This window comes from Falco rusticolus, chromosome 2, assembly GCF_015220075.1.
Source record: "Falco rusticolus isolate bFalRus1 chromosome 2, bFalRus1.pri, whole genome shotgun sequence".
Taxonomy (NCBI): Eukaryota; Metazoa; Chordata; class Aves; order Falconiformes; family Falconidae; genus Falco; species Falco rusticolus.
In genome coordinates, this window is record NC_051188.1 from 70,124,824 (window position 1) to 70,138,338 (window position 13,515).

Here is a 13,515-nt window from a genome sequence, read left to right on the forward strand (position 1 = left end):
GCAAAATCCTGACAGTACAGTCTGCCCCATCATCCAGATTATCAATGAAGATGTAAAACTAGACCCAGTATTAACCCCTGGGGCACACTACTAGTTACTGGCCACCAACTAGACTTTGTGCCACTGATCACCACCCTCTGGGCCCGGCCATTCAGACAGTTTTCAATCCACCTCACTGTCCGCTCATCCAGCCCATATATGTCAACAGCTCATCTGTGTATCTTATGGGAGTGTCAGAGGCCTTATTGAACTCAAGCTAAACAACATCTGCTGCTCTCCATTCATCTACCAGGCCATTCAATTTATCACAGAAGTTGGTCAGTCGTGACTTTCCCTGGGTGAAGCCATGCTGACTTAATCCTGATAATTTTCTTGTCCTTAATGTGCTTGGAAATGGTTTCCAGGGTTAGCTGCCCTATCAGAATTTTCTTTAGAGCCAGGTTTGATCACTGTCTTAGCAGATTCCAGAGCCATGCATCCAAAAATACGTGGAAATTTGAGTGTGCCTTTCATCTTGTATTTTGAAATAGGGAACGATTCTGTGGAAAAAATACAATGTGAATTTATACTATGATGCCCCTGAAAGACTGAGCTACAGATCATTTTACTTTGCATGTTTTACCTCCTGGAAGTGGTTAATAAATATCATTCAATAAGTCTAATTACACTGATTTTTAAAGATTAATTTACAGCCTGCACATTTTTAATGAGATGTAAGGTTCACTGTAAGAAGAGTTCCTGTGGTTCTCCTCTGTGAATGCTATGCATGTAGATTATATAAGGATTGGTAAATGTAGTGTGCAACACCTTATTAGCTTTATGAAGATAGGGAGAGACATCTTTTAGTATTCAATTTTGTAATGAGTAGATTGCTTTTTTCATTATTATCTTTGCAATTTTTAAGTGGGGTTGAATTTTATAATTGCATTACTCTTACATAAAGTTTATTTAAATAAAAAAAAATCAGAAAAAATGGCTAACATCATTGTATCTATCACTTTTACTTTATCAGTCATTATATGCTGTGGTCTACATACTGCTTCTTTCTATAGTAATTCTGTTCAAGCCTTTATTGCTATAATACCCAAGAAAGTTATTTTTAATGATCTAAACATCTGCTGTTTAAAAGCAGATTTGTTTTGAGCCAAGAAATTGAAGGCCTTGATCTAAGGAAGAATGCAGTTCTGTAAATATCAGTCAGATTATTTATGTATTTTGTAAAGGTACGTGCTTCAGTGTTTTCTTGAAGGGGAGCTTTTGCCATGTTTTTTATGCTTTAGAAGTGTATCAAAAGAGTTTTTATTTCAAATCAGTTGAATTAATAAAAATAAGACCTTTCTGGTTGTGTCCAGATAACTTTTCAAGACAGAGTCTTGTACAACAAGAGGAGATCTGTGCTTTGAAAGAAACAATTGCACAACTTGATAAAGAGAAGGCATCTTTGCAAGACTGTGTGGAAGAAGGAAGAGAGAAGATTGCTACTTTTGAGGAAAGCCTGGCAATTAAAGTATGTTCTAATGTGTATAGTCAAATAGTCACAAAAGATAAATAGGGAAAGGATCTGTTGGGTCCTCACACCTGTCTTATATTGGGATCTACAACAGCGCTCAGTGCTGACCTAGTTCTGCTCCAATTTCAAGGCAACAACAAAACTCCTGTTGACTTCAACAGCAGGTTTGAGCAGCGTTGGTTATCTTGTGTTTGGTGTTTTGTATCGTCTATATTTATCAAGAGAGGGGACTTTTAAGTACTTCCCTAAAGTGGAGAAGAGGAAATTAGGCAGTAAAATTTTTTGTTTATCATAAAATGTAGCCTAAATTCTTCCTTGGTCTGGATGTTGAACTGAAGTTGAAGATGCATGGTGATACTATAATATCGTCTCTGTTGTCATTGAAGAAGCATCTGAATTACATTCTTTTCACCTTGCACCATGTGATTTCAAACTATGTAATGAAGCTGCTTAGTTCTTAGTTCTGAAACATTATTTTTCACTTCAGCTTAAGTGACCTAGATATTGATTTAGGATAAACTAAAGAAGGTGGGAGGTTTTTTACTTTTTTTTAACTGTTGTGATTGTTTTGCATTGAATTTGCATTGATTTTTAACAAAATCTTAAAGCAAAGATATTGCAGGACAGGCTAAAATAATCTTGCCATAAACAGTGACGTTGTGTTTTTAAAACTGTAAATTGTAAAATGGTGTCCATTTTAGAGAAGAGACGGTTGTCTCTCACCTCTCTTGTATTCTTGTAGAAAACATTTCCTTAGCCTATCTATGCTTCTCTTATTATCTGTATCCAAAGACAAGGGAGTAATGTACTTTGTGATTGAATTCTTGTTTTATCAGTTACAAACTACCAGATTCTGATAGTTTATTCATTGTAGAAAAGCTTATGATAGTTTATCTAATAGGCAGAGGACATAATTTAGTTTTGGAAGTGTGAACCAAATGCTAGCTTTGGAACTACAAAGGATTAAAAAATTTAATTTAAATTATTATATTCTGCAGAAGATCATAATATTTGTTCCTTTATTTGCCAAATTAGATTATCAGAATTTTCAGCTCTAAACAGTACATGACGAAACTTGGAAAACCACAATCCATTTTGCATTAAATAGTTAAACTAATCAGCTAGCTGAATAAAGGGAAATAGAAATAATCCTATAGAATTTCCCTCCCCCCCCCCCCCCCCCCCCCCTTTATATCGAGGAGTGGTAAGAGGTTTACTTCAAATTTGTATTTCTTTTCAAGGAGAAAATAATTTCAGACTTCAAGATTCTGATTTCTGGGTTGGCGCATTCCATAAAGTAAGGATGAAATGTCAATTTATAAAATTTTGATTAATTTATAACATTAACTCAAAAATTGAATCATGGGATGTGCTAATGTATAGATAATTCTTTACTCTGTTAAAGATTAAAATGTTACAGCTTTGTTTCATGACTTGCAAACTTAACTACTGGAAAAGCTGTCATTTGTGTTGGGTTGGGCAGTTGTCATACCTGAAGATTTTTTTTATTTGCTGCGTAGAAAATCTGCCGAAGCACTCTGTATCTGTGAGAAAGAGATCAACTGTTTGCATCAACAGCTACAAGAAACCAACAAAGAACTTGCACAGACTAACAAGAACAGAGAATCATTAGTTCAGGAGAATGACAGGTTACAAGAACATCTTTCTAATACTAAGCAAGAACTTCAGGTATGTTTGTACAGAGAACCCTTGACTAAAAAGGAAAATAGTGTATTTTTCAAGTAGTGCATAGAATTGGTAGGCCCTCATCTGAAGTAAATCTGCAAACTAATTTTTAAGCTCATTTTTTCAAACTCTGATTTTTCCCTTACTACTCAGCTCACTTGTGTAAAGAGGACCAACTATTCTTATGTAATTCTTTGGATGTTTTTCTTGAGGAACAGCTGATTTATGATCTCCCCCCCGCCCCCCCCGATTTTCAAGTAAAAACAATGTGGCAGTTATAACTATTGCTTATATGGAAAAGTACTATAAAGAAGGCAGCAAATGTTTCTTACACTGTGCTGTGACTGGCATAGAGTATTTAGCAAGTCAAATTCATAAGCTTTTAATAATTTAACAGTACACATAATAACATTCAAAACTTTATTAATAATATTGTATTTATGTTCCTTTAAAATGGCCTTTGGGTAAAAGATGCTGGAAATACTTGGCTATAATACAATGCTACATTACCTACGGTGTTATTTATCTGTGTTCAGTTCCTAACGAAAGTAGTTAAAATACTTAAAGTGTCATTTCATGTACACACAATGCTTATGCATCGATGTGTTTTCCAAGCAGCTAGAAATTAAGCTTAATGCCTATAGTAGTTCATCACTGTGTAATGTTCTGGGTTTTCTTCAACTTCTTACCTTCATTTAGGTTTTCTGATATTCGATCTTTCTTCTCTGTACTTATTCTACTGCTTAGGAAATCTTTGTCTTTGAAAATTCTGCTCACCTGGTTTTCTCTTCTAGAAGCCCTACCCAGTTTCCGAAGGATCAAATTAACTTCACCTGGTCTTAGGTAATAAAAGTCATTAAGGCTCCCTTTTAAGTGATGAAAAGTCCTCCAGGAGGAGATTCATCCCATCCCTGTTTTTAAAGTGATCATTTTACCTGCCTGACTCCATTATAGACGAAGTGTAGCCAACTAATTTAGATCAGGTACCTAATTCTGCACTGCAAAAATTAGGCAAGATAACTCTCTCTCTAAATGACTCTTCTCTGAAACATACCGATTGTTTCTCTTAGCGCCCTCTTTGAGTTTTCTAGAAAAGTCGACGTTTGTAGTAGCTTTAACCACCAAAGGTACTCCAGGAAATCACTATTTTTTTACCTTCTCTCAGAATCACAGTTGATACTGATGAGGTCAAGTTGGTATGACATGCAGCCTCCTGTTGCTTCTAGCTACTTTTGAAAGCTTCCTGGTTTTCTTTGCAATGCCTGGATGCTTGTAGAAGCAGTTAGAAATAAAAAGTCTTAGCCTCACAGGATTTTTTTTTTTTAATAGGCTTGCCTCTATAATATGTGTTCATTCCTCTAGGTCCTTCCATTTGTTTAGGTGATATTCAAAGTATTTAAAGTAGCATTCTAATTTCTTCACTTAAGCTTACTGGAAAAGTTCACAGATTGCCAGAGCACCTTTCTTAGCAACTTACAGCCTTTTCACAACAGGAATTGGGATTTCTCTATAGCTTTCTCCACCCCCAACCACCCCCTTCCCAGGTTCTTGCAGCTGAATGTTCTAGTAATTTTGTAAGGAAGTTTCTGAACAGAGCAGTTCAAGACAGCCTTTCTGCATTTTTTTTCCTCATTCTGTTCTCTTTCTCAAGCAATACTTGCCAGGAATTCTGTGTGCATTCTAATACTTGTGGCTTTATTTCCTCTGATTAGGATATAACTGCTTAATTAGTTAATTCAACTTTTTAGCTGTCTTTACTTTTTCCACTGTGGGCTTTTATGAGACTGTAATGTGTAAAAATGGGGCAGACTATTTTGTTATGAGTGTCTAGCTGCTAAATAAACCATCTGTATTTTTCTTTTTAACCACTACATTCTTTTGTTGACATTTCTCTTTTTAAGAATGTTTAGTATTATTTGTAAGTCAAAGAAACAAAATATTTTTGACAAATGCAAAATTTTGTCTACAGAAATACACCTGGTTTGGTTTTTATGTAGCCTTTAAATAACAAGTTAATAAAGCCACAGGTGTTTGATACACACTAATTCTATTTTTTATAAAGGTACAAACAGTATACTTTAACCTTATAAAACAAATCTTTCTTCATAGGTGCTATATAAAAAACTAGCAGACTACCAAAATGAGCTTGATGGTATGAAGTTGAAAGCCCAGGATTCAAACACAGATATTGTCAGGCTGAAGGGTGTACTGAAGTCTAAAGTGAATATATGGATTAAGCCTATTAATGAAGGCTGTGATTTTAACTAAAAATGAAATTTTAATGATATCTCCATGGAAGAATTTTCTTCCCAGTCCAAACTTATTTGCATTCTAGTAATATGTTTTTATTAGTTTGAGCACATTTCTTAGCTGTTTTTGCATACACAAGTAATGAAGTATATTTCATTGTGGTTTTATTTACATATATAAACACACACACAAACACAGATACATAAGCATATGTGTGTGTTTATTAAAATTAAAAAATTCAGACAGTGAATAATATAGAGACTTGGAACTCTTTTGTCTTTATTACCATATGGGATTAATAGTAAAAATTGCTACACCTTGTGTTTGTAATGTTAATCTAGGCATTTTTAACTGATGTCTTTTGAGGATTAAAATGTGGCCATCTTAAACAAAACACTGGTTCTTGAGTAGTCTCTCAATGTTTTGGTTAAATGGCAAAGTTTTCAGTGGAAAGAGAACATCCAATATCATGTCATGCCTGTAGATCTATAGCTATCCCTGTTTTGTGAAGCTTACTGTAAATTATTAAACAAACAAGCTTTATGTGTTAGGAGAGAGAGAACTGCGAGCTTTTGGAGAATTACCGGAAAGCCTGTGAAGAAGGAGAAAGTTGGGAAGCAAAATGCCATCAAGCAGAAGCCGGTTGTAGCTCTGTTAGACTGGCACTGACTAGTGCAGAGTCTGAGAATCACAGGTTGAAAGAGAAAGCTGAGTCCCTTGAAAGAGAGATGAAGCAAGTAAGTTGAAATAGTTCTTTCCATGGTTCACCCTTGAAATGGTCTGGTAGTATTTTAAGGCTGCAACAGTTTAAAATTATGGTTAATGCTGTTTCTCATATTTTAAAGATTTTTGCTATAATGAACTGTATGGAGTTTGAGCTTATTTAATAATATGACTAGAATTCCACTTGTCACACTTCAAAAAAATCTTTAAAAATAACAGCGTATTTCAAGGAAAATATTATGAATTATGAAATGCTCTCATGTTTGGAATGACTGAAGGCATAAAGTCACACGCAATTCCCCAGCACACCTGAAATATTACTAGTGCTTTGTCAGCTTACGTTCCTGTCTCTACTTTTCTTGCTTCCAGCTGTTCGGCCTTCTTTCCACTGCTTTAGATGTCCCAAAGAGCCTCTTCCCCCTTGAAAATCTGAAGAACTTAAAGGGAAATACACAGCATGGCTTTGGCAATATGTTATGAACGTACAAACTATCCATGCAAGTTAGATACTCAAGAGGAACTGAACTGCTACTGTTCAGAAAGTGTATGAGAATCTAACAGTAGCAAAACAGCACAGAGAGATTGGGTGGCAGATCTTGCCTTTTTTAATACAGTAAAATGGGTACATGGTCTTAGTTTGTCCAGTGGGCCTCACATGGGTAGAATTTTCATCCTTCTAATTTCTGCCCACATGCCTGCCATGACGTATAGGAATGAACAGGCCTCTTCATGAAATCTGTGTCAACAAATTGAGTCAGAATTCAGATGTCATATTCAGGTTCATAGCAGTTATGTGTAAGGCACATATCTAAAACACAGAAATTTTTTCTCAAAAATCTTAACATGCTTGGCAGTGCTGTGTGTTCCTTGTGGGTTTTTTTTTTTAGGCAAGATGGAGCTAGAATTTGAGGTGCTCCCCTTACTACCATCTCTTTGGATCTCATTCCTAATAAATCCTTCAAGGAAGTAACTGCTTTATCTCCCTCTTTGCTCTGTTAACCTCCCAGGCTCATTCTGCCACCCACTGAAAATTAAGTAGTTAAAAGTGACTGGAAATAGAAGTCTTACCGGGCAAAGTACAGACATTTTTCAAAACAGAAAAGCCTAAGTTATGTTAAATATACCACATTTTAAATGCTTTTAGTCAGAACTGCTTCTGCTGGCTTGTTGACTTCTCTTTAGTGTGACTTCTGTCATCTCTTAGTCATGCCTGAGTTTATGGATGACAGCAGTATAAATATGACCTTTCCATATCTCAGCATTCACTTATCATTTACATGCAAAAATACATTTTATTGATAAATAAGAGGGTCTCATCTGAAAATGAAATGCGGCCCATGGCAGAATTTTGAACCTTATTGGGTCTGCAGGAGGAGTAGCATTGTAGGAACAGAGTTTAAAATGTCAGTAGCTGATAATTGCTGTCAGAAGCAAGAACTCTTCTCTTCTATTTTTATATATGGGAGTTATTTAAATAAATAACTTTAAAGTGTATTGCAGAATAAATGGCTGCTGCCTCTTAACGTTCACCACAATTACATAGAGTTCTTTTTGCAGGATTTTAAAATCAGTTTTAAATTTTCTTTGCAATAGTGTTTTGATTATCTGATACTGCTTTACTGTAGCATTTAACAATAGAAGCAGCATACCAGTCTCAGATTTCTGCTTTAAGCAAGTCTCTTGTGAAAATGGAAGAAGAGTTTCAAAACATACATTGGGAGAGAGTTTCTATGCTTGCAAATCTCACATCTGCACAAGAACTTTGCATTAAACTAAATGCAGTCAAAGAATGATTGAATCAGCAGTTAACTTCCACAGCAGAGAAAGTAGAAAGGGTATGTGAAATACATTAGAAAAGTAAGTTTATGTTGACACTAAGGGATCTAAATCTACTTTAGGACCTAGAATGATCAAAGAAATCCTTATTGACTATTAGTGTTTCAATTTTTTGATTGTTTAATTTGGCATTCCTCAGGGGCTTACTCTTCAGAGGGTGGATGCTGTATACTATTTGAAAAGCACACTGTTTTGCAGGGGTTTACTACCAATAACAGTTGGGACTTTAAAAATTACTGGTTGTTTCCTTGAAAAATATCTTGGATTTTACATCCAGTCACTGAGTAAGCAGAATAGCTGCATTAATTTATTAGCAAAGAAACTTGACATGGACTTAAATGCTTGGATGTTTTAGAAAGTATCAATATCTTTTTAATACTCTTTCCTTAATTTCCCTTGAAAATCCCTTGATTTTTACAAAACCTACAGAATTAATGTTTGATAGGCAAATTTTAAAAAACTCAGCTTGGATAAACTCTGAAAAATTGTTCATACATACTCAGATTCAGATATTTTCTGTATGATTCTGTCACTGTCCAGTCCATCCTTTGCTCCAGATGAGATAATTTCTTGTTCACAGGCTTCCAGCATTCTCTTTTAACCTTTATGCCTTTTCCATACACTATGGGTAAAGCTGCTGTTTGGCAGTTGGTTGTTTGTCCCAGCCAAATGTGTGTGATGTCTTTTGTATGTTTGTGGAATCCTCTACTATAGGGAAGAGTTCCAGTATATGACTTTTGTCTGAAGCTTTTGTGAGACCTAATATATCTAAGCCTTCCTGGATCCTTCTGTGAGATTGTCAGTGAAGGGCTTGCTGGGTCTGTGGAGAGCAGCAACAGTTTCAGGAGAGAAAAATGCAGAAGTGCAGTTGGAGAGTTGTAGAAAGTCTGAAGTTGAAGTTTTCACTAATGTTTTCATACCTTTCAATAAGTAGTCTTTCAACAGCCACATATAACCTTCAGATAGGGGTATTTTACATAGTATTCCAATGCAGAAATCTGCATTACTACATTGCAGCATATGTATATACAGAATTGGAAACTAAGCCTGATGCTGAATAATACTGTTCTTTCAGCATTTCTAATACTGTTTGTTTTCCTGTAACATTTGCTGTTTACAGTTTTCAGTATTCTTCTGTTCTGAAATACAAAAGTAGAATATCAAACCTGTTTACTGGCAAAGGAACTAGATATTTGATTGACAATTAGTAGAAAATTGGATCTTTCAGACTGAAGAAACCTTTTTAATTTGGTAAAACAAAAAATGTTGAGTTTTGCTTTGGAAAGGTATTTCATAGCATTTTGTCATTTATATCAAGTGCATTTATATTCTGATTTATACACTGGGTGAATTTATAAATCTTAAACAGGATTTTGACTGAGGGCAAATATAATGCTAATCATCCATCTTGGAGTGAGAACAAATTTTAGTCATTGATCCCAGGCTTCATTTTCCTCTCTCTCTCTCTTTTTAAGATTACCATAATAGATAGCCAGTAAGCTTAAGAGTCATACATCTAAAATTTTAAAACCTTTGTTTAGCTGCAGAGAAAGTATGAGTCATCCCATTCTGAAATAGAGCTGCTGAGGCAACAACTGGGAAATGAAAGAACATCTATGAAAAACCTGGAATCTTTGCTTGTGTCCAGTCGTGAGAAAGAATTTCAGTCTCAGATAGCAAAGCATGAAAAAGACTCTGAAATCCAGTTTCTCAAGGAACAGCTTTCTTTAGAAGAAGATAAACTGTGAGTACATGACCAGGAGAATATTGCAGGTTTTTTCATTCTTCCCAAGTGTATATACACACAGATGGTTTTATATCTAGCTGCATTTCATTTTCAAATGGGTAATATACCTTGGTTACCTTAACAGCAGAAAACACCAAAAACCTGCTTCTGATTCCTCAGCTGTACCCTAATAGGCTTTTCTGTGCAGTGTTATATTTCACTCCAAAAAATGGTCTTAATTGCATGGTATAGCTGCCCTTTTAATTTTGGATAGTTGTATTTAGTAACATACTTGGAGGATTATAGTTGTTCTCTAATTAAAGTGTATGGACTTAACAGTGCTGTGCAGAGTCTAGATTTTACTCAGCTCAGAAATAGAGCAACTCAGCTAGAATGGGAACTGGATATCACCAAAAGACAGCTGGGGACTGAGCGCTTTGAGAGGCAGGTATATATTTTTGTATTGCACTTCCTGCATTTAATTGGGGTGAAATACAACATAGTACTAAGTCTTGGACTAATTAGTAGGATAAACAGTGAAGTTTGGGTTTGCTCTGCTGTACATCTGTGTGTTCAGAGGCTATTCATGTCACTAAATTTAGTCTGTTCAGCTGTTACACACGCTGTCTAAATTACTTGTCTAGATTCCCTTTATAGCCAACAGAATGAGACAGTGAGATAAACTGCCCTCTGGAATTGGCTGGTTTAGGATGGGATGGTTCACTTTCCTGAAGATGCTCATCTGTCTTCTGTCATTTATATTGATGCCTGTCTTGATCTATCGTGAAAGTCCAGGTGACTAGTTCACTATAAAAGTAATTTATAGACTACTAGTTCTGCGATATGAATGGCTACCTTTTGGCTACACCTGTACTTGTAACTAAACTGGGTCAGAACATTGGCTTGAGGGCTATACACAATTGTATACTTGCCCATACAATTTAATTGTTAGTACACACTCTGGAATGATTGTAGCCTGTACCAGCCTGCATTCTCCCAGGAGCTACTTGAGGCACAGGAAGTGCTAGGGATGGTTCCCGGAGAGCAGTATGGCCAAAGTAATTTATTTTTTTTGGTTGGTTTGGGATTTTTTGTTTGTGGAAAGAGGGTTTCACAAAGTGTAGAAGCTTATTTCATATGATTTGGCCATGATACCAGGGAATGGTCACTGGCCTGCTTCGTGAGTTAGTTTATCTGCATAGTCATCGTGTCTTAAGTAGTTCTCTTATCTGTGAAACAACAGTACTTCTCTATTTTGTGGATGTATTGAGGATAAAATGTTACAGCGTCGGGTATTATTTTGGGTGTGTGAAAGAGATGGCTAAAAGAAGCAGAGCGGTGTGATTATAGCACAGGTTTGAGCATCAGGTGTCTTGTTCATTTGTAGTAAATCACTTTGTTGATAATCTGTTTTCTCATAAGTAAGAATGAGGGGTTTGGAGGGGGCATCTCTATACCTGAGGTTAGGTCTTTTGAAGATGGATTTTTTAAATGTCTCACTGTGTATTTCAGTTTCAAATTGGATCCTTCTTTATCCTGAAGTCATGTCAAAAACTGCAAAACTTTTGCGTTAGATGTGCAAGTCAGTTTAAAAGGTGGCATCATTTGTGCTTCTTCAGCTGCACATGAAAAAGAGCCAGACTCTATGCTAATACAGGAGTACCTATGTTTTAAAAGAAACCCTTACCTTCCTCAGGCTGTTGTTTCTCTACTACCCCTATGGAAGTGCATCTATCTCACGGTGTATGGGTGTCCCCCAGTAGGGACTGCAAATGTTTCATCTTGAAGTGTTCATTGGCAGAAAGTTGAATCAGCCTCCATACTTAATCTCTTCTCCTAGTTAAGGATAATTTTGTTTTACGTGGTTGCTTATAGTTGCAATAATATCAACATATAGTTTATAATTGGTTAGCAAAACAAATATTAGAGTGAGCCTATGCTGAGGCAAAGATCTCCAGTTTTCATTCTTTAAGAGAATTTATCTTCTGCTTCCAGAGAATTATAAACATAATTACCTGAATTGTTTTGGAAAGAACAAATCTAGGTTCTATTATGCAGTCTGTAAGTCAGTTGCAAAAATAATATGCAGAAATCTTAGACAGCAAAGTTGGAAATATTCTCATATAAAAAGCTGTGGCTGACATAATATTTAGTCTTTGAAAGGCCAGAGGTTTTTTCTTTTTTTGGCTTTTTCATAATATCAAAACAATGTCCCTTCATTATCCAGCAAGGGTTACAAGAATTCTATTTCTTTTCTGTTTTTCCTCAGAAAATCATGCTTTAAAAGAGCAGGTATCTATACCTCTTGCTTGCAGGGAAAGGGATTAAAGCTTCAAGCCAGCTTCTTAGAGCCAATCTAGTTTTCTGGTACTGGCAAGTGAAAACCAGAAAATTAGCCAGAGATGAAAAATACTGTCATTAAAGTCAGTATCATGATAGTATATAATGGAAGCAGCAGCTGTGAGTACTGACTGGGGTTTTTTTGTTGTTAGTTTAAAGAAGTGGGTAGATGATATCCTTGTTCTAACACTGATTTAGCTAGTTGTATTGATTTACTGCCCTGGTGCAGAATGAAATAATGCCTGAAACTAGGAGGAGGAAGCACCAACTGTCAGGTGTTGAATGAGCACCAACACAATGATACCAGGAAACTTAATCTTTCTGTCTGGGTTTTTCTTTACCAGTCAGGAAAAGATCCTCCCCATCCCTCCTATCCTGACTGTGGAAGCAGTTTGGACTTATGTGGAAACAGCAGGTTTGATTTATTGTCCTGTCTAGCTGTGTTGACCAAGCACAGGGACTGTCAGGTAGCCCTGGACAGCCCCAAGTCCATGACTTGCCTATCTTTTTATTCCTTTCTGTTTCTTGACCCTCCTTTTTGCTGCCTTTGTGCTTCCCTTTCTCTGCCCCAGTCTTCTCCCAAATAAAAAGCTTGCCTGTAGTTACTTTCCCCAGCTGGTCACAGTTTTGCTACATTCATACCCAAGCTTGGTGTTCTACAGGGTGATGTTACCTCTGAGAGGTGCAAGCAGCTGTACTCTTGACTTCCCATCATTGCCAGCACTGTCTCGGCCATTAAAGACAGTAGAGCATGTGCATAGTAAAGCCCTTAAAAATAATCATGCTAGTAAGAATAGCAGTCAATGTAGATAAGACTGGTTCCATATAGAGTGTGTGTGATACCTCCCCATGCACAAGGTTGTAGGATTTTGGTAGCTAGATGGAAGACTGTTACTGTCTTACTGGGCTCCTGCTGCTAGAGCAAGCTTTTTTTTTTTTTTTGCCTGTAGATTCAGCTTCATGGGCGGGTTCTGTATCTGGTCACTCTCCTACAGGTTTTGGCGATTTGCTTCAGCAGTTCACTCCATAAGTAGGTCTGTGGTAAAAGCTAAGCCATGCTGGGGCCAGTTTCAGTCCAATACCACACAGTCAGTATTTGTTATACCTTCATTTGCAAGGTTTTGGGCAACTTGGAGTCCTTTTTTCCAGCCTGGGTCAGTGCTATCCTCCCAAAATACCCATTCATTTATGAGAACTGTTGTCCAGGTTTTACCGGGGTTATACACTGAAACTCAGGGGTTGTTGTAACTATCCTTCCTAGTAGTTTTCCAATCCAATCCAGACTACATTCTCCCAATGTAAACAATCGATATCCTGAAACCAGAATCCCAGATGAGTAGGTACCTCCAAAATTTTCCAATGTATTATCCAATCCCACGTACTTCCTCCATGTAGATCCAAATGCAGGAGTTACGGATTGATCCAGTATCCAGGCCCCACTCTT

The 13,515-nt window shown here is 36.5% G+C and overlaps 1 protein-coding gene across 1 annotated transcript in view; it reads left to right on the plus strand.

The window, feature by feature from the left end:
- Window positions 1-13,515, plus strand: part of TSGA10 (testis specific 10) — a 28,308-nt gene that overhangs the window by 14,127 nt on the left and 666 nt on the right. Inside the window, exons 10-16 of the mRNA XM_037377922.1 lie at window positions 1,353-1,507; window positions 2,752-2,807; window positions 3,031-3,199; window positions 5,306-5,416; window positions 5,998-6,183; window positions 9,547-9,749; window positions 10,071-10,175. Coding sequence (XP_037233819.1) covers window positions 1,353-1,507; window positions 2,752-2,807; window positions 3,031-3,199; window positions 5,306-5,416; window positions 5,998-6,183; window positions 9,547-9,749; window positions 10,071-10,175 — 985 coding nt within the window. The remainder of the gene's footprint in view (window positions 1-1,352; window positions 1,508-2,751; window positions 2,808-3,030; window positions 3,200-5,305; window positions 5,417-5,997; window positions 6,184-9,546; window positions 9,750-10,070; window positions 10,176-13,515) is intronic.